Source organism: Cydia strobilella, chromosome 5 (genome assembly GCF_947568885.1).
Source record: "Cydia strobilella chromosome 5, ilCydStro3.1, whole genome shotgun sequence".
Taxonomy (NCBI): domain Eukaryota; kingdom Metazoa; phylum Arthropoda; class Insecta; order Lepidoptera; family Tortricidae; genus Cydia; species Cydia strobilella.
The window spans coordinates 5,082,466-5,103,289 of record NC_086045.1 but is presented as its reverse complement, the minus strand read 5'-3'; the positions used below and the strand labels follow the sequence as shown (position 1 = coordinate 5,103,289).

Here is a 20,824-nt window from a genome sequence, read left to right as displayed (position 1 = left end):
GTGCAAAATACCAACACCCCACTCATTATGCAGATTTATTTCAGAATCGACAAGGACAAACTTTCAAGTTGAAAAATTAATAATCTGTCTCTCAAAGGCTTACCAAACGCACAAAAATTGAACCTTAAGGCATGTTAGTAAGGGTTATAATGGTGTGTTGAAAGGGTAACTCGATTAAAAATAGGGTCTTCCCGCGTGAGAACGTGTCGTCTGTTTGTTTATAAGATTATTTCGTCGGTCTAATGTGTTTTACACTCGGCTGTCTCGCTTCACTTGGGGCTTTCTAATGGCGTCGCGGTTTAGGCCCTCACTAAACTTTTAGACCGCGGGCCAGGAGCATTTATCGTCAGTCATCGCCTGCCGGCTGATAGTTTAGATGCTATCATGAATTAAAAAAAAATGGTCAGCCGGTCATATGAGATGCTATTTTAGGAGATACAGCCCTATAAAATATTTTTTCTTTTTTTTCGAAATGAAACTATCGTGAGACATGTTACAAAATATTTAGATCAGTACGGTTTCACTCACTATCCAAAAAAACCAAATGCCACTAAAAATAATAGTGAGTGAAACCGTACTGATCAAATTTTTTTTTATCGTGTTTTTTACATATTACTTAGGGGTTTCTCAAAGGGGAACGAAAATTTGATTATTTTTGCGCTACGATGCACGGTTTAGGAGATACATAAAGATGAAAAAAAAACCGGCCAAGTGCGAGTCGGACTCACGTTCCAAGGGGTTCCGTACATTACACAATTTAAACAATGTATTTTTTATGTGAAATGTCTTTAAAAACCCGTAGGGGTCGTATCAAAAACTAAGTAATTAAGTCCGACTCACGCTTGACTGCACATTTCTAATAGGTTTTCCGGTAATCTATAGGTAGAGATCTATTTTGTGTATTTTTCTCAAAATTTTTGACCAAGTAGTTTCGGAGACAAAGGGGGGGAATGGTCATTTTTTGCCTATTTTCTCGAATAATTTCTAAACTGTTTATCTTAAAATTAGAAAAAATAAATATTTAAGATTCCCACAATGAGTTCTTTCATTTGATATGTAACACGATATAGTTTGACAAACTTATTTATTAATTTCCTCAATTACCCCCCAAAAGTGGCCCCCGTGTTTAAAATTAATGTGTTTACGTTACATGTCCATCTTTGGATCACAAACTTACATAGGTGTACCAAATCTCAACTTAATTGTTCCAGTAGTTTCGGAGAAAATAGGCTGTGACAGACGGACAGACAGACAGACAGACGTACGAGTGATCCTATAAGGGTTCCTTTTTTTTCCTTTTGAGGTACGGACCCTAAAAAAACAGCTGTTTGACCTGTTCGTGAACACAGACGCCATGTTTACATTAAAATTAAGCAGTACCTTTGCGTAAATTCAATACAAACAATAAATACTATTAAAATTGCACTGTTTTTCCCACGTTTTTCCATTTGACAATTTGATTTGATACAAACATGACACAAAATCTCTCGACGACGAACAACCGTATCAAATCGATTTAGTTACCGAGTTAACTGTGATTTGGGAGACACGACTGGAGTTGGGAACTTTGATATGTAGTAATTAGTTATTTCACGTATTTGTCATAAAATATATTATTAAATCGTTTTCAAATAAACTACTTCGTGTCGTAACCTAAAACAATAACGGGATAATTCGGAAGCAAAGATCTAACTCTGAATTAAAAGATCTATGCATTTAGTTCCTCCTTAAAATAATTAAAACCTTTTCGCATATAAATATATATCTAACTGACGCCGATACTGTTTACAAATGTTTTGTATTAGGTACTATTTATTCATTTGTTTTTATTCAAAACGTCGCTACGACGCCTACTGTCACGCGTGATGACAATGACAGACGCATTATGTAGCTACTCTAAAAAAAATCTAAAAACTAAGCTATAATAGTTATGACTTAATTAAAAAATCTTTTAAAATCGTTTCATCGCTCTAACACCTATTTCTCAGTATTTTTTTGGTTATACCAAAAATACACGTATAGGTATTCGAATTTTGCATTGGATTGAATCAAACAGAGCCAAGTGGAATAGTGGAATGCTAACACCGCGTAGTGGTGCAGCCAGGAGTGCTTTAAATAAATGTCTTTGAATAATATAATTATAAGAAAGTTTGTTTATGTCATTAGGCCCGGCTGTGGCGGCCTAATCTAAATAAATTAAAATGATATGTAAATTGCATAAAAGATATATTTAATGCATTGAAGGCTAAAAGGGCTGCGGATAAAAACACTTGACATAACGTTATGTCGCTTTGGTAAGAATACTGCCTGCGTTTAGCAACATGCTCGACAGCGACATGCGTCATCATTATCATCATCATCATGTCAGCCGATAGACGTCCACTACTGGAAATAGGCCTCCCCCAAGGCTCGACACTCCGACCGATCCTGTGCTGCTGCTCGCATCCACCGAATTCCCGCGACCTTCACCAGGACCAGGTCGTCGCTCCATCTTGTTGGAGGCAAGCAGTTCGTCTTCCGGTACGCGGATGCCACTCCAGAAGCTTCCGGCCCCACCGGCCATCAGTTCTGCGAGCAATGTGCCCCGCCCACTGCCACTTAAGATTCGCAATTCTGCGAGATATGTCGCTGACCCTAGTTCTACTGCGGATATCATCATTTCTGATTATATCACGCAGAGAAACCCCGAGCATAGCTCTCTCCATTGCTCTTTGCGTGACCTTGAGCCTTCTTATGAGGCCCATCGTTAGCGCCCACGTCTCAGATCCGTATGTCATCACTGGCAACACACACTGAAAAAACAAAAACAATCAAAGACTTTTGACTTAAGACACTGCGGCAATTTGGACGAAAAGATACTGCGGAGCTTCCCGAACGCTGCCCAACCGAGTCGGATTCGACGAGTGACCTCTTTCTCGAAGTTGGACCTACCTAACTGGACTATTTGTCCTATTAGGTATACATAATCGTCAACAACTTCGAGCGCAGAGCCTCCGATTAATACGGGACTTACGGGAGTTGGCACAACATGGACGTGCGCGACATGCGTACGACTATTATAACAGAACTATAGTTCTGTTTGTCAAATTACGTACAGCGAGCGCCCATAGGTAGGCACTTTTGCTGTACCTAGTAAAGTGCTAATAAAGCACGAAACTTGGAACTCCGGTAGCCGATTAAGAAGTATAACGCTCTTACGGTAGATGTCGCAAGGGTCCCCTAGACCCATATGGTGAAAAGATTCGCTGGCTATGGATGAGTTCTTGGTGGCTCAGATGGCAGAGCGCTGGAGTATCCAGAAGCCGTGAGTTCAAGTCTCACCCGAGACAGTAATTTTTCCACTTTTAAATTTATTCTACGCTTAATAGCATCGTTCGCAGACGTTTCTGCTTGTTTAAAAAAAATAAGCACGATAATATTTGAAAAATGCCTTCCTCCAAGATAAGGTAAGTGTTTCAATCATACTTACCTAGTCCTCGTGATTCTGAGTCAAAATTGACAGAAATTTTAGTTTATTCTTAGTCAGAATCACGAGCACCAGGTATTGATTCTATACAAGAAGAAAATAGTTTCCCAATTTATTCCTACTATTTTCAATCTTCCATTAAGTTACCAGGATACAAGTGCCAATAGAAAAGTATAGTAAGTACTTATAGCGTTTGTGGATTCATACAATTTGGGACACATTTTTTCATATTATAGTAAGAATCAATAGTGGTCGTAAAACAGTAAGAAATACATACTTACCAAAAATTTCTGGGAATCTTAAGAACACAATAACATACCACAATAAAAAACACCCAAATGACTCATTTGCTCAAAACTAAAAGCAGAAAAACGTCACTGCGGGGTGCAACATAAAACAGTTATTAACACTACCAATTCAACACAGTCGGGTAACCTCAACGCATAACGTATTTTTATTAATAAACGGACACGCCAGAATGTTGTATATTAATGTGTTATATATTGACTTTTTGTGTGCAATTAATAGTGGCGGCGGCCTTAATTCGTATCCGGCTAACATCTTAGTTTTTGTATGCGTTTATAACTTCCAAAAAACCGATAACTAATTATGAGAGGAACAATTTTTACTAAAAAAAATAGGGTTGAAATTTATTTTCATAAAACGCGTTTGTACGGGACATCCCGGGAATGCTCCAAAAAGATATACCGACTTAGTACTTAAACGCACATAAGTGTCGCGAAACTGAATTCTCCTTTAAAGTTCACCTTGTATGACGGACGGGAAAGGACCCCACACTGTAGCACTAGAGCGCCGCGACCCGTCCTTACCCGTCCCCGTCCCTCTCTAATCAATACAGTTAGAAAAAGACGGTTAGAGAATCGGATCGGTATCGTACCTATCGCTGTGACTACTTATTAAGCATTGTTCGAATCGGGCCGATGTTTTCTGAAAACTCAAATATCAAATGCCTTTACCGGGAAAGGAACCCGGGACCTCCGACTAGGCAGGAACCCGTTAAATCGTCCAATGTCCTTTGACTGACATGAAACACTTCGAAAAGCACAGCCGTACACAGGGCTCGAGTTCGACGCGTGACTCAGTGGACATCTAACTTTAGCCGGCAAGTAATAAGCGATGACTGACGATCCGATAGTGGACGACCACCCCAAATAAACCAACGCATTAGCGTTTTGTTGCTTTATCTAGGAATTTTAAGTAATACTTTCTGGAATTAGTGGTTGAAGCACTAATGTTGGGTGATAAGTTAACAGTAGTTGAGAAATGACAAAATATGATAGTTTCTCGAATTCCATACCTTTAACAAAATATGTACGAATATGGGTACAGATTCCTTTTTGCTTATACCATGCAATATTTGTTTGTACATATGTATACCTGAAAACGCAGCAGGAAAAGACCCACGACAAGATGGTCCGACGATCTGGTTAAGGTCGCGGGGAGCCGATGGATGAGAGCGGCGCAAGACCGGTCGTTGTGGAGATCCCTGGGGGAGGCCTATGTCCAGAGGTGGACGTCTTTCGGCTGATATGATGATGACGATGTATAATGATTTGTTACAGTTCCAATTTAAATGAGCTTGGCAATGGCAAGTGTCACCAGCTAGCTCGGCCGAATTTCACCTTCCCATACAAACGGAGTTTCGTCACAGATTATATAATAGAAACGTTCTCATTTTAAAACTACTACGTGTTGGATTGTAATGAAACTTTGCACATACAATGACATCAGGTATATCTAGTCCTGTAACCTGTAATCGAAATAGAGCTAAAACAAGTTTTGTGTGAAAAACTTAAAGTCGCTGTATTTTTTTAACTATGGTATCTGAAGCTACATAAACATGACATATAAACTAATTACAGGACTAGATATACCTTATCCTATTGTATCTAAACTAGTACAAAGTTTCAGAGCGATCTAGCTATTCGTTTTAAAATAAGAGCGTAACTACGTTTGTATGGAGAACCGAGCTTGCTGCTCAGTTTGAGTAGTTGGGCGTTTTCTAAAATAAATATTGAAAAATCTGGACATTCTTGGGCTCATTCTACTCAGAATCATTGTCAATCATCATGCCATTATCTAACCTGCCATTAAAAAAGACGTCCCAAAATGTCTATTCCATTACGTCACGTTTTAGTGTTTTTTTCGTTTGTATGTGTGTGACGTAGTGGAATGTAAAATTTTGATACAATTTTTGGGACATTTTTTTTTAATCATCAGGATTGAATATGCTAGTGATTGAGTTGAAAGAACCCAAAAACACCAGGATCTGTGAGAATCAGGATTTCAATATTTATTTTAGGAAACGCCCAGTTTCCTTTGTTCGACCTCTGGTGTGCAGGTCTGTACTGTAGGTAGTCATATCATGTCATGTCATGGCAATTGTTATGTTTTGCAAAAGTTGCCAAAATATCATATAAGATAGTCGTAAGATAAAACGACATCAACTTCTCAGCTCGATTTATTAGATTTATTGTCGATGCCAAGAGTTCCAAAACTTCCCGACCGGAAATGGTCGAGCGGAGCGTGCCGGAAACGCGAACAAACATCCCAACTTGGCAAAAAAAAACAAAACAAATGCGCTTTGGAGCGTCATTCGCGTGTTTATTATTAGCGGTGCATAAACAAGGTTACATGGGCCCGTATCGATGCGTTTAAAAAGCTAACCCGTCCTGCAAGAAAAGGACGGGAGTTGAGCACGTGGGAAGTGGATTCCGAACGCACGCACCCCCTCCCGCGCTCGCGCCCCCTCTCCTCAAGGCGCCGCGCGCAGTCAGTCGCGCGCCGACCGTTGAATCGGTAACACGTACCAAAATTTCGCGCCAGTGTGTACAGCAACCGCCCTAACGTTGTGCAGTGACCAAGTGGGAACGTTGTGATTTGTTGTGTGACGTATTGTTAGTGAGACAGTGTTGTGCACTATGCGGCTGTGCGCCACGTTATGAATGGTCTGGATAAGTGCTTCTTCGATCAACGTAAGTTTGTGTTTTGGTGCGGAAATTCGTAAATCGCTGCGGTGTGAGCTTTTCACGTGTGGGTACGGGGTGGTTGCGTCAATATTTTGTATGGAGTTAATTATGCGGGTGCATTTGCATTTGGTATTTTCGAGGATTATCGCCGGGTGTTGATGGCACAGCTGCAATAAAGGTTACCTACTGCGGCAAATGATGATCCTGGGAATGTTTACATCTTAAGCGAGTTTATGCAATCAACAAACAGGCTCTCAGTTTCGCGTGAAAAAATACTTATATTTACAGTCAAATAAGACGAAAATATGCCTATTAGAAATGGATAAATCTTGTTCTAACCTAACGGACTTTTGAATATATTGGGGAATATGTGACAGAAACTTGGTGGATTTTCAGTAACTCTTTTTTGTCGAAAAACTTCAGTGTCACAAAGTAAACTAACAATTATAAGCAAAACTTCCGTAAATGTATGTTGGAGCTTAGGTTTTGAAATAGATTTATCTGACAATGTTATATGTGATATGAAATACATACAAACCTATCGGTAAACTAAATCCAAAATAAAATTCCAGCAGTTATAAAAGAAACGAAAGGTTCATACAAATCAACCCATAACCATAACAGTTCGAAGAAATTGAATCCGTCAGACGGAGTTACAATACTCGAAGTCAGTGAACCTGGCACCACACAATTAATGCTCCCTTCAATACTCTTATTGGAACCGAAAAGGAATACAACACTCGTTTACACTTCCTATGATTTAATTGGGATTGACTTGAAAATTCTCTATTTTTACAAAATCATGATACCTATTTCATTTACTGTAGCTATATTTCACTAATACGAGGACCGAGAAGTATTGGAAAGTTGACAAAAATTTATAAAACGTTACTTAGTATGTATATGCCAATCAAATTAGACCCAAAAAAGCGTTTTGAAAAATTAATGCACAGTGCACACCTCCTGGGATGGAGCAAACTGGGACTACACGCATTAAGGACCAAATGAAGGTATTAAAGCGATTTCCAGCTTGCTGGGAATTAATGCTTCGAATAATCTAATTTGATTGGCCTAGTACTCAAATTAGCGAATAACTTGGAATTAGTGTCGGTAGTAAAAAAAACGTACTTTTTTGTATTTGTTGTTATAGCGGCAACAGAAATACATCATCTGTGAAAATTTCAACTGTCTAGCTATCACGGTTCATGAGATACAGCCTGGCGACAGACAAACGGACAGCGGAGTGTTAGTAATAGGGTCCCGTTTTTACCCTTTGGGTACGGAACCCTAAAAAACAGGAAAATATCATTTCCTTTTTTTTATCCCTATTCACCTCGCCATCTCTATACGGTTGACAGTACCTATTATTCAGAAAAAAGCTGTTTTACTTATCTATACAAATGTGAATATGTTATGTTATTGAAATAACACACATTCAATTCGGAATAAAATAACATGAAAAATACGTATAAAATATTGTAGTCTACCAATTTTAAAATAATTGTATTTTATGTGAATACAAATATCGAAGGACATCATGTGACTGACACGGCTAAAATTATTTTTTCTTTATCAAATTAGGTAAGGATGCAGCTAATATGAAATCTGAATTATTATAAATGTATAATAATCTAACAACTAACGCGTACTCAAAATAGATAGGTAGGTAATTGTCGTGACTCGTGTCTTGCAGATTTATCTTACATTACTGAATTTACTGAGGAAAATGAATGTAAAATGTCTATTAATAGTAAAATGCTATTATAATATTCCAAATTAGTCTGCCTTTATTGCTCTCAATGTTTATTCCACTAGCTATCCAATATAAATTATCTAATAAACAGAATTTTACAATATAAAAATGTGGTGTATTTAATAGAATTATAATATAAATTCAATGTGCGGAATTTTAATAAACGGTCGTACAGAATGCCAAACGCGAGTAGCAAATAGGTATTCCTAACTTGAAAATTTAAAATTCTAATTTAGAATTGAAACCCAAATTTACCGTTATTTTAATGCATTCAATGTTCGAAAGTCAAAGTAGCTTCAACAGTTTCAATAATACACTACACTACACTTACCTAAGCATAATTTATTTATTGGTTTGCAATGTTATTATTATTGCCGATGAGTACATAATTAAAGATACTAAAATCCCTTTACTTATTTGTAAACATAATGGGTATATATGCCCATACCTAGGTATATCTTCATACCTAGAAAATTGTCGCAAAAAGAACAATTAAATACCTAAGTACTTACATCCCGTTTTCCATTTCCACTACTTAGCTTGGGGCATTTCACGTGAAGCCGGACATAAGAAAAAAGTGACATCTTGAATTTCGCTCATATTGAGGTCACTTGAAGTCTTTGAGGACATGAACGTACACATTAATTTTTTTGGATTTTTAATAGGTACAGGAATATTTGAAAAATGTGTATTTCATAAAGGGGTCAAAATTTGGTAGTCCATAATTTCTCAACTAAGTGCCGTACAAGAAAAAAAAGGTGTGTATATTTTAATTTCCTCAAAGACTTCAATTGACCTAAATATGAGCGAAATTCAAGATGTCTCTTTTTTTCTTATGTTCGCTTCACGTGAAATGCCCCTTTAAATTAGGTGTTCTTTGGCGCATGTTAATTAAAGGCGAGTGTTTTTAGAATATTCACCGTCTTATTTGTCCTTTACCTTAACAAATTATCGTGTTTTGCGTTGTTAGACAGTTTCTGCTTTAGCAGCAATTTGAGTTTGTACCTACCTACATTTTGATAGCACCTTCCTACCTTGGGAATCCTTGGAAAAGTATTTAACCATAACCATCGCCATACCATAAAACCCTATAATAATTCGGCCACGTATAAAATAGCACTTTAAATGTAGGCATACATTTATCAATCATTTCTGTCGAACTCTAGTCCAGCCATTCTCAATGCTCCGCGGACCCCTAGGGCTCCGCAAAGCCCCTGTGGGGGCTCCGCGAGAAAAAGCGAAAACAAATCAATAACCAGCTCTTCTATATCTCTGGTCCACAGTTAAATGTGAAGAACGATTTTTTATTTTGTTTGGTGCTGTGTCATTTCGCTTTCCAAAAGGATTCCGTTCCGTCGCCAAAAAGTTTGAGAACCGCTCTAGTCAAAGGTTACGTCATAAGGATGAGATTTGCTTGTATATTTATACGAATAACCTGTCAAAGCGTTCTTATGGCAAGCGACAGTGGGACTTTTTGCTTGGAAACGACACATTTACAGAATTTTGTGAATTATATAATCGACCCGCTTTAACAACTGAATGAATCTCTAATTAAATAGATGCCTATTTAGACTTATCATGGGTTGCTGGTTAAAAGCTGTAATGAAATGTAAATTCAAATGTTACGTAATAATTTATAAGGGTGAACACGTTAAAGTTAAAACTACCCAGCATCTCGTATCACTAAAGATAAGACCACTAATGAGCGCGTGGCAAACAGCATTATTTCATTTCGAGATAAAGTGAGCGCTCGCGGTTAAATTGACGATGATTTGTTCAATTAAGACCTAAAGGGTTTGAATGGAACAATTGTAGGAGATAAACGCGTAGGCATGTTCGATGTAAATACATTTAGCAAATGATGAATTCCGCTCAAAGACCGCCTTTGTTGTATGCGCAGGGAGCAATGTTTTTGGAATACATTTTCCTTCTGATAATGACACAATTAGTATTAGATATTTACAATTACATACCTATATATAGCTCTAGCTACGAAAAATAAAAAATAAAACTATATAAACAAAATAGTTTAACAGACTCATACATAATACTATTATATGTAGCTCCATTAATATCGACAAACATGATCCTGCACGATAAATTCTCAAAATAAGAGTGCTCGATATTTTTTTGTAAAAAAGCTAAACTGAAATCGATAGGCCTATAAAGGACCAACAAATCACACCTTGTTGTACGACACCTTCGTGTTAAACAAACATTAATCAACAAATAGTGCTGGCAAATAATAAAAAGAAATATTTAAATAGTGCGACCGCTGCCGGACCACCCGCGCGATCCGCCGCGCCGCGTCCACATCACGCACGTCCCCATTATACTATCAAAAGATACTCCAAACGCGTTTATATTCAGTTTTTACGTAATTTACATCTCTACAATCCAATATGTGCTTCCTTTTTTTTTACAAACCTCGAATTTTGTCCCTCGTATCACCGGATCTTTGTTATTGAATGTCATAATGATATTCAATATCGATTATATTGTTTGCCACTGGAGCCGAAACGTGTTCCTCTATATTGTTATGTCAAGTGGTCTGATGAGATGCAACGCCGCACTGCAAGGTTCAATGTTACCCTTTCTCGCTTGAGCATAAATTTGAATAATCGTCCCACCGTAGTAATACTTCGTTTGTTTTTTTATCGTCCGTCGATTCCTCGAGACAGGTTATTTTAAACGTTTGTAAACAGGGGTGGCATGCTTAACTCTCTGAGTGACTGCAACAGACCTGCATGGCATCTTAACTATTTCCCCTTAAGTTTCCGGTTAATTTAACCCGGGGTCGACACATGCATCCAAACGGCGCTGAAAAGACAACGCGGCGGAACTCCCACGTGTTTTGAACAAACAAAGTTTCCCAGAAACACAATGTCGCCGAGACAAAAACTCTGTACCTACCCTAATTGCCGAGCCCATTATAGCATATGCTCCAAGTATACCTTTCTATCATAATTGTCTATTAAACCTGATATTACGTTATTCACGAACCTCCTATAATTAAGGGATTCGTTGCGGTCGAGGGTTTTTCTCAAATGGGATACAAATTTTATGGCGGCCAATAAAAGAGTTATGGCTAGGTAAACGATCAAACTTAAAGAGTATAAAACACAATACTTTCACTCATTGTTTGATGCGTTAACCGGGGTCGTAAACTTGGGACAAATTGGTTTTAAAGGACCTGGGCTCTGGCTTACGTACGGCTTTTTTTTGTACAGTTTATTGCGAAACTCTCTTACGCGAGTATTGTTGGTTATAAATTTTCCCAACTGCCACTTTTAGTGTAGTTACGTAGCAACGTGTTTCGGATTGATGTCCATATATTTCGCTATATTGCCAACGAGGCTTTGCAAGTTTGCAAGTGAAATGCAGAAGATACGTCAATCTTAATTTTTAGTTGCGAAATATGGTGAGAGTCTCTGTTTTAAAGTTCCATTCGAAATCAGTGTTCAAACACCGAACTTCATTTAACATGATTCCCTGGGGCTTTCAGGATTTTAATCTTCAGTTGTCAACCTTATAATTCAGTTTCATAGCTTCACTAATTAAGTATGCTTATGTGCCTCTATTAACTAATAATTATTAGGCAGCTCAGACCGCGTTATTAAACGGGTATTTATATAGTCACGATAGACGGCAGGTTGTGGGAGTTGTATTACAGCGAATACAGCGTAACACTACATCAATCATTTTGATGATTAGGAATTATCTGAAATTATAAGAATATTTGGGAGTTCCCGCTCATAGTCAAAGTTCGTTGAACTGGAATTCGTCGCCGGATTCTAAAACAGTAGCATTCTTCCCTAACGATTATAGGACATTTAAAAACGGGTCGTGTTCGAAATTCTCCATTCTTTTCTATTCCACGTCGTCGGTAAACTTAAAATCCTATAGAATTATTTACTTTACACCCAAAAGCCATTGGGAGCTGACAGGTGTAAAACAATTTTTACCTACCTAATATTATAGTACCTGCCTACTAATTTTTCAATCTAGTATAAGAAAATGTTTTTAATACCTAAATAGGTACCTACATAAACGGTGTGGTTCCGGACGAAACTATTTTTCAATTTTCTAGAACAATAGAGGTGAATAGATGATGCAGCTTATTATAATGTTCGGGACGGCTTTTGCTTTTATAGTAGGTACTTAATATTGATTGATGAATTTAAGCCGATAAAGTAGGTATATGTCTCCATACATATGAGTAGACATCTCATGGAGTTGCGTGGCTTAAATGACAATGGACGGGGCACATTGCTTAGTGAACCGATGGCTACTGGGGCAGAAAGGTTCTTGAGTGAGTGAGTGACAGAAGACTCCCAACAAGATAGGGTCAAGATAGCAGGGAACCGTTAAAAGCGGGCAGCTCGTCACCACTCGTTGTGGCGATCCTTGGGGGACCGTGACCTAGCCTTTCAGTGGATATGATAATTATTATTAGCAAAGAGGATATAATAGGATACGCGCTATTGTCATAGTATGTAGCCACAGTAAATTCACTGCCATCTATCGACACACGATTAAAACTAAAAATGAAGATGTATAAAAATACCATAAAATGTATTTATATGTGGACAAATGATTTTTTTATTTGCATTAATTATTTTTATATGATTTCGACCCATGTTCTTTCACTGATATGCGTTAAAATTGTTAAATAACAAACGAAACCGTCAACGCCATGTATTCGAGAGTAGGCCAAAGGTAGGGGCGCCATCTGTTCGAGAAACAAATTTTCTTGATTTTCGAGGCACGTTTTTTCCTTAGACTGTATCCATCTATTACGGAGTTATATCTATCTTTGTTATTAGTAAATAATTTTATCTAAATTATCAATATTATTACTTCGTTCGTCAAGTTTAGATTAGCTATAATAGCTATAACATGAATATTGACATTCCATCAATTGTCATCATAACCGATTGACGTAAAGGGGCCCACTGACTATCAGTCCGCCAGACGATATCGGCCTGTCAGTTAGAACAAAAATTTGACAGTTCCGAATAACTGACAGGCCGATCTCGTCCGGCGGACTGACAGTCAGTGGGCCCCTTTACTAACGTAAATTGGAACGACGACACACCGTCCCCTGCCTGCTATACGGCCACCTCTCAAAATTTATGTTTATTTTATATTAAATCTTAATTAAAAATAATAAAATTGCTTCCTTTAAAAAATTTGGTGCCCAAGTGGCCGTATTGCAGGCACGAAACGACATGTCCGACAACATTTCATTTTAAAGTGATAACAACGCAACGCCATGAGAAACGGAAACATGTGCATCACAGATCACATACCAATTTCACGCACAATTTACAAATGCACTAACATCTTTTTTATTCCCAATACAAAAACCTTTATAATAGAAACCTAACTGTAAAACTTTTTTCTTCTGTACGGAACATCTTCAGTTCGGAACCAAACGGCTCCTTTGTCGATTATGCTTGGATATAAAAACGGAATTGGGCCGAGGAAACAAAAAACAATAAAAAAGCAACATCAAGTTGTGTTGCAGCTTTTAACGGGTTTAGACTTAATAGAAGGCTATTAAGGTTGATATTAGAATGGATTATGTTTTCGACCTAATACGTTTTGACACTGTACCAGTGGAACGAAATGAATGGGCTGCCATTGGATACGCACGCGTGCGCTAGCGCCGTTTTCAGACTGGCATTGGCAGCGCCATCTTTCGGCGGGTAGCGGAAACTTACGATGATTTTTATTAATGTTTGCTCTTTAATATACTCGACCTACTCTTGAGCATCGTGATATAGTTTTGATGTTAAAACATTCTGTGGCTGGCAATTATACGCCAAACATTTCTGTAAAGATCTGCTTTTACGTACCTATTTTGAAAAAGCTATTACATATAATATCGCGTATTCGAATGATACAAGTGTAAGATTTCTTAGATGAACCAAACACCCTTTTTGAAGCTGGTATTCTATTTTTTGTAAAAAAAATATTACTGTCGTATTCGCATTTATTAACTGCACAACATTATAAGTATTTACAATACATAAATATATTATATTTTTTAATATTACTATTAAATTCGCGATTTGCTCTTTTGTTTGGAATAATGTTTATTGATAACGGCCGAATAAGGTGTTACACCAGAAACACTTAAAATACAGCATAAATTGCTTTCCAAACGGCAACAGTGATTGATCAGCGTACAGATTGTTGTAGAACGAGTGATGGGTGTCGCCCGTTATCGGAGATAGTCACCCATAAATACGCCTTAAGTTTTCACGGGGTCCCAAATGGGGGTCGGGGTATACAGTTACCTTGAGTACCCACTGTATTTCAAAGTTATTTCATTTACGAGGACATAAATTAAGTACATTTGAATGTTTAAATGCTGTCAATCGCAAAATCTCAATAATGATTATTGCGTATTGGGTATTTAATAATTGAGGGTTTTCATGTAAGTAGGTATTTATGTTTCAAAGGGGTATTAATAGATATGAAAGTAATGAATGTGTAACTCAATATTTTAACATTAACTACTTCGTAAATACGAAACATTATTAAGTTTTTATTTCTATGGTGCTACCTGTTTTGATTAATAGAGTTAAGTAAATAACAGCATGTTGATGCTTAAATACCTATATTAAAACATCTTTAACACACTTACATAAAATCATATATTAAATTAATAAGATTTGTATCGAATGTAGATGAAAATATTTGGCATTGATTGATTAGATTAAAATTGCGCAGGTTTTTATGACTCGACCTGTAAAGGTATCATAGTATAGGTAACCTAATATAACGATACCGGTAACCTTCCTGTCGTGGCTTGTATATTTAAACGGAGGTGTTCACATATGACGGTACGATCATTGTATAGTTAGAACGCGGTCTTACACGTGAGTAGTAGGTACGTATAATAAATTAGCGGCAAGACATGCGCCAGAGTGGACGTCAATCACCTGTCTACACTGTCTACCGCGGAGATTTCAATTTCCGCGCCCTGTCGTCTTGCCCACCGAGTTAAGAATTTTTTCACGGAAACTGTTTATTTTCCTCATATTTATTAGATCGGTATCTAATATATCGATTCAAAGTACTTACGAAATCTTGTCAATATTGACTAATTAGCCGAGGTCTCCATTTTCAAGTAATAACAGTAACGACTGTTTAAATTCGATTAAATCTTCTCAAGTTACTATAGATACCATTGACAATCGAGTCGAGACAAATCTAACGCATACGTTAAAAAAGTATTGACGCTTAAAATTAAAAAATACATTAGTTTAAATTTTCCGCAAATCCAAATCATCGAACGGCAAGCAAGGTATTTTATGGAAATCCGGCCACCTATATTTAAATATACATATCTCACGGTGAACCTACTAATCCACACCACTAATAATATTAACCTCATCCCGTCCCCGCCATGTGACATAACAGCCGTGTTGTGTTAGCATTAGCACACACAGTTTATATTTGCCGATCCGAATTAGCAGATGTTTGGTCGTTTAAATAATAAATATGTCTCCGCGGGAAACTTAATTTTTACTCCATATTTAAGGCAAGCTATCTTTAATCTAGTTAAGGCGGTTCCCTGAGCCAGAAGGCGAAAAATCTCCTTATATGATCATGTTTTCCTAAGAGGCGTTGATATTCGTAGACGTGGAAAAAATATATGTAGTTCTTGACTATATTATCTTTAATATCATAGCTTCCAATACACGAATTATGACACTTCGCTCGATACAATTAATTCCCAAAGTAACCTCTAACTCGGACTTTTAATCCAACTTTACTCGGTTATTTATTATGTGATACTATAAACAAAGAAAGAAGAAAAAACAATCTTAACTTAAATAGTAATTTCATAGCTTTCGAATTTCGATATTGTAAGGTAACGTTTTTAAAACGTTTTTGTTTTTAAAATAAAAAATTATCAACAAAATTCGTTCAAAATTGACGCTTGATCTAGCCCGTTCTTTCTTGCGAAATGTGACAGTGACAGCGGCAAACCGATGGAACGGCCTTAAGTGAAAGTACCTAGAATATCATAGTATATTTAATGTAAGTGGGAAATTGAATTTAAAGTGTGAGCCTAGATTTTAAACTTTACTCAGTTTGTGAGAGAAACACTTTCTAGTTTTTGGGGTCCTATTTCGAATTATTGCAACATGAATCAATTCCTCGCAGCGCATTTCGCTCGCACCAATATGTATGTACGAGCGAGTGATCTTAAAATAGATCAATTTGACATCAATGTGAATTCGAATTGGGCTCTAGGTAGTTGCGTTTTGTTCATACGGCTCAAAATCTTTTGAATGATTTTAATTTTACAAATTATTCCTCTAAAGTCTCTTTATAAAAATTCGTCACAGCTTTAACATAAAAATCAGTACATGACTAAACACAATCTAAATTTGACGGCACGTCATTACCAAGTTATTGGAATTTGTTAATATCCGTCCCCGAAATTCTGCAAAGTGTTCTGTCGCTTCCATACCGGATGGTAAACTTAATTATGGTTTAACTTGTGCCTTTCATCCACGCAACTAACTCATTTACTCCTATCCTTGAATCCTTGATCTATAAGGTTAAAAATCCTTGACACTAGATGTAGAACATATATTATAAATATCGCCGCATTAATATGCGGCGTTGCCGGTAGTGGTAATGTTGGTATGCTTATGGTAAAAGAAATTAGATGCAGAATAAGCGATTATGATTATGTACGGATAAATTACGGTATTTTTGGAGAAAATGTGAAATAGGTGCGTGTTAGCGATTATTTAGATATTCGATTTAATTCATTTAAGTTTAAATTACACATAGATATTAGGAGAACACCCAAATATTGCGAAATATGTTTTTCCGATTTTTATAACCACGATTTTCATAATCCCGATTTTAAAATACGTCCGAAATATCAAAATTACGATTTTTAAAAACACGAAGGAAGAAAATCACGTATGTGTTATTTTCGAAAATTTAAAATCGATTTGGACGAAACAATAAACATTAAAGTTCCGATTTTACACTTTTCCAAAAATATTTTTTCCGAATTCTTAAATTCCGAAAAATCATTGTCCGATCGGAAATAAAATAATTCGGTATTCAGAAATTCGGTCTTTTGTAAGGTCGGAAAAATGAAATTCGTGATATTCAAATGAAGACTCACGTGAACGTCACCTTTAATATTTGTAATTTGGCCTGTATACATATTGGTGCTGATTCAACTTGTAAAACCTCATTACTAACGGGGCATTTACCATGCATATTTGTTTTTACGAGTTTCCGATATTTCGGCACGGTTGGTGACGGTTGCACGTATGCCATCTTCTCAGAGTAACTGACGTGGCATGGTAAATAGTAAATGCACAATTTTTAGTAGTATTTTAGCTTGAAATCCTCTTCCGCATCAATCCGTAGTGCCGCCACAGTATGAAGCTGCTCCTAATGTCACCTTTACTGTGTTGTAACTTTAACGTAACTTGAAAAAACTTTAATGTGAGTTTTTTAAGCTTAAACTTTGCACATACATGTCGCCTACACTTCACAAAAGGTTAAAAAACGTGTAACAATAAGTATATGTACCGCAGAATTTTGTTTATTCGCCCATGATTGAATTCTCACAATTCTGCCTCGCAATTTATACTGGTATTAAAATTAAATATAGATAAGCGTGAAAACTGTTATTAAAACATCGTTTAACAACCCCTCAATTGTTAGGTATTCTATGTCTGTAATTATGTTTGACACGATACAATAATGACGTGAAACTAAACGCTTTATATTATGAACGCATAAGGTAAATCAACACAAACCTGTGTTTTATTGGTTGTTACAATGCAACACTGCTTTATCTCATCAAAAAACCATTCCATCTTATCCCAACGTAACTCATGTAATGATAAATAGATATCTAATGATAGAGATTTATCTGCAAACAACTTTGCTACTAGATATTTGAACATACTTTTATTTACTATATATTTTTTTAACGATGCATGTAACACTAACAACAGAATGTAACTTTTTTAGTTAATATAGTAGGTATATATTTAGTTTATAAGTAGTTTTTAAGAATTATATTACAATATAATACTTAAAAGTTGTTCGCAAAGGGCAGCTGTTGATACATTCTTATGTTATTTGTCCCTGATACATTTCATAAACTAAGATCTTTCGATCGATTCGATTCTTTTAAGATCGCTCGAAATCCATTTGTTATAGCAATTTAAGTTAAAATAAATGCAAATAAAAGTTGGAGCGACTGATTAAGCGGAGCAAATAGAATCCATTTTACGTACATACATTACTACTAATCTAATAACTTGGATTAGAAGTAATGTATCGTTACTTAACAGTAATAAGTTAGTAAGTAATCTAAGTTAAGTAAAAAGCACACATACACAATACATTGTATGTATTCTTAGCTTCCATATAGGTTATGAAAGTCTTTATTTAAAATGTAAATCCTTTTAATCTTTCCATTGGTAATTATAATCTTTTAATAAAAGTGAGGTTATGCAATTGAAAGTCCATAACAGACTGAGCTTAAGTAAGATACCCAAATGTGGCGACAGTAACAGATGTTTTAACTCATTATTGGAGATTGTAAAAGGTTTACTGATGGCACAGATGCCTTTGCTGTTTACCGTGGTCTTATTAAAAGCTAATAAGGTTTGAATTTGCTGGGCAGAACTGCCGTGTTACTGTGATATTGTAAACTGACAATGCAAGGCGAAGAAACTTCGTTATGCCAGGAATGCTCCACGATTTATGGACACATCACTAAAAGAGGACACTGATTTTTCTTGTACTTATGTGTATACAAATATACTTATTAAAATTATTTTAAAATGGGTCACTCACGTATTATTAAGTCGAATAGCTCGACATGTTTGATCCAATTTACGAGGATCCTCTTCACGGAGCAACGCAACGACACGACAAAATACTTGTGTACTTGTGACAAATATACTTGTGTATTTTGGTTTCACATGGTTTCTATATGTTTAAAAAATAGTTGGCTTGATTTACGTTTAACTAAAAATAAATTATGTAAAAAATAAAATGTGCGCGCCACATGCACTTGAGTTTTTTGTGTCAAAACCGTATCATATCAATAACAAATCAAGAAGAGATTTAAATATTTGAATACCGTTGTAGACTAAGAATAATATGTTGACACTTGACATAATATGTGTGACTAAATACTTGTAGGTATTATCCTCAAAAATAATACGTTGATAATCTCGTCGAGTCACTTTTAGAAACTAAGTAAAATGTTCTAGTCTCATTTTCTGAGCAAGTACTAGGTAGTAATCGGTATATTTTATTCATGCACCTACTCATGACCATAATCACTTAAATCTTGACACTGCCTACTTTCTTAAGGGGCCCACTGACTATCAGTCCGCCGGACGATATCGGCCTGTCACTTGTTCGGAACTGTCAAATTTTTGTTCTAACTGACAGGCCGATGTCGTCCGGCGGACTGATAGTTAGTGGGCCCCTTTAATCCATGTTAAACACACTTAAGCCAGATTAAACATTGCTTGACCAATCGTTTGTATACAAATGGTTCTCAAACAAACAAATAGAACCACATTGTTTATAGATTAACCTTTTACGTGCCAAGCAGACTTAACTGCCCCGTCTTGGATCTTATCCGGATGCAGTAAGGTTCATAATCAGATGTTTCAATAATATGTTTGTGGTGTAAACTTAGCAAAAAAATAGACTCGGCATCAGTGTTTCTATACCGAAATGGACGTGTCTAATTTATTATACAGTGAAACCTGGATAAATAGTTGAAATCTCAAGGGACCGGCAATTTTGTGTCAATTAACCAGATTTTCTATTTTAGCAGGTCAGGTTGTACCATTTATCCAGGTTCAAAATATGCTGTCTCAGTTATAGAGGTTCTCGTTACAGAGGTTGCGTTATGACAAATTTCTAAGCAAAACAATATTCGAAATGATATACGACCATAGTCTCCGCTTGTCGCTGTACGCCGCTCGCAGCGTCCCATAAAGCCACATCGGACACCATCATTTCTACAGAACGTGACGCTCTATTTAAACTAAGGCTTTTGCGTGAAAAATCAAAAATATATAGACGATTGTATAAAATACAGTATTTTCATACATTCATTCATTTATTCCTTTATAAAACATAGTTTTACATTAAAAACTGTAATAGATGTCATATATTAAAGAAAAAGTGACGAAGCCCTCTAGTGGTGAAGGCCGGATTCGAACCGGCGTCTTTAGCTAAATAATAAAATAATTTGATTTGTTCCCAAACTTGTTCATAGATGGCAGCACCAGTCTCTCTCGCTACAACGTAAATCCGTAAGGAGTTCGTGTAGGAGGTGCAAGCGCGCACTGCTTGCCCTTAGAGCTGGTCAAAGACGCCTAGTCCTACTAAGATGGCATATAGTCGAGAAATTCGGACGGGCACCGCCGTGGCGGGGTGGCCTAGGGGTTCATGGCGTTAGCCGCGATAGCTAAAGACGCCGGTTCGAATCCGGCCTGCACCACTAGAGGGCTTCGTCACTTTTTCTTTAATATACGACATCTATTACAGTTTTTAATTTATATATAGTAGTGTGACTAC

The 20,824-nt window shown here is 36.6% G+C and overlaps 1 protein-coding gene across 1 annotated transcript in view; it reads left to right on the top strand.

Annotated features, from left to right (window-relative positions):
• The first annotated feature begins 5,909 nt into the window (after positions 1-5,909).
• The window catches only part of LOC134741389 (teneurin-m), a 339,256-nt gene continuing 324,341 nt past the window's right edge, over positions 5,910-20,824 (top strand). The window contains exon 1 of the mRNA XM_063674155.1: positions 5,910-6,462. Within this exon, the coding sequence (XP_063530225.1) occupies positions 6,429-6,462 (34 nt within the window). The 5' untranslated portion in view covers positions 5,910-6,428. The remainder of the gene's footprint in view (positions 6,463-20,824) is intronic.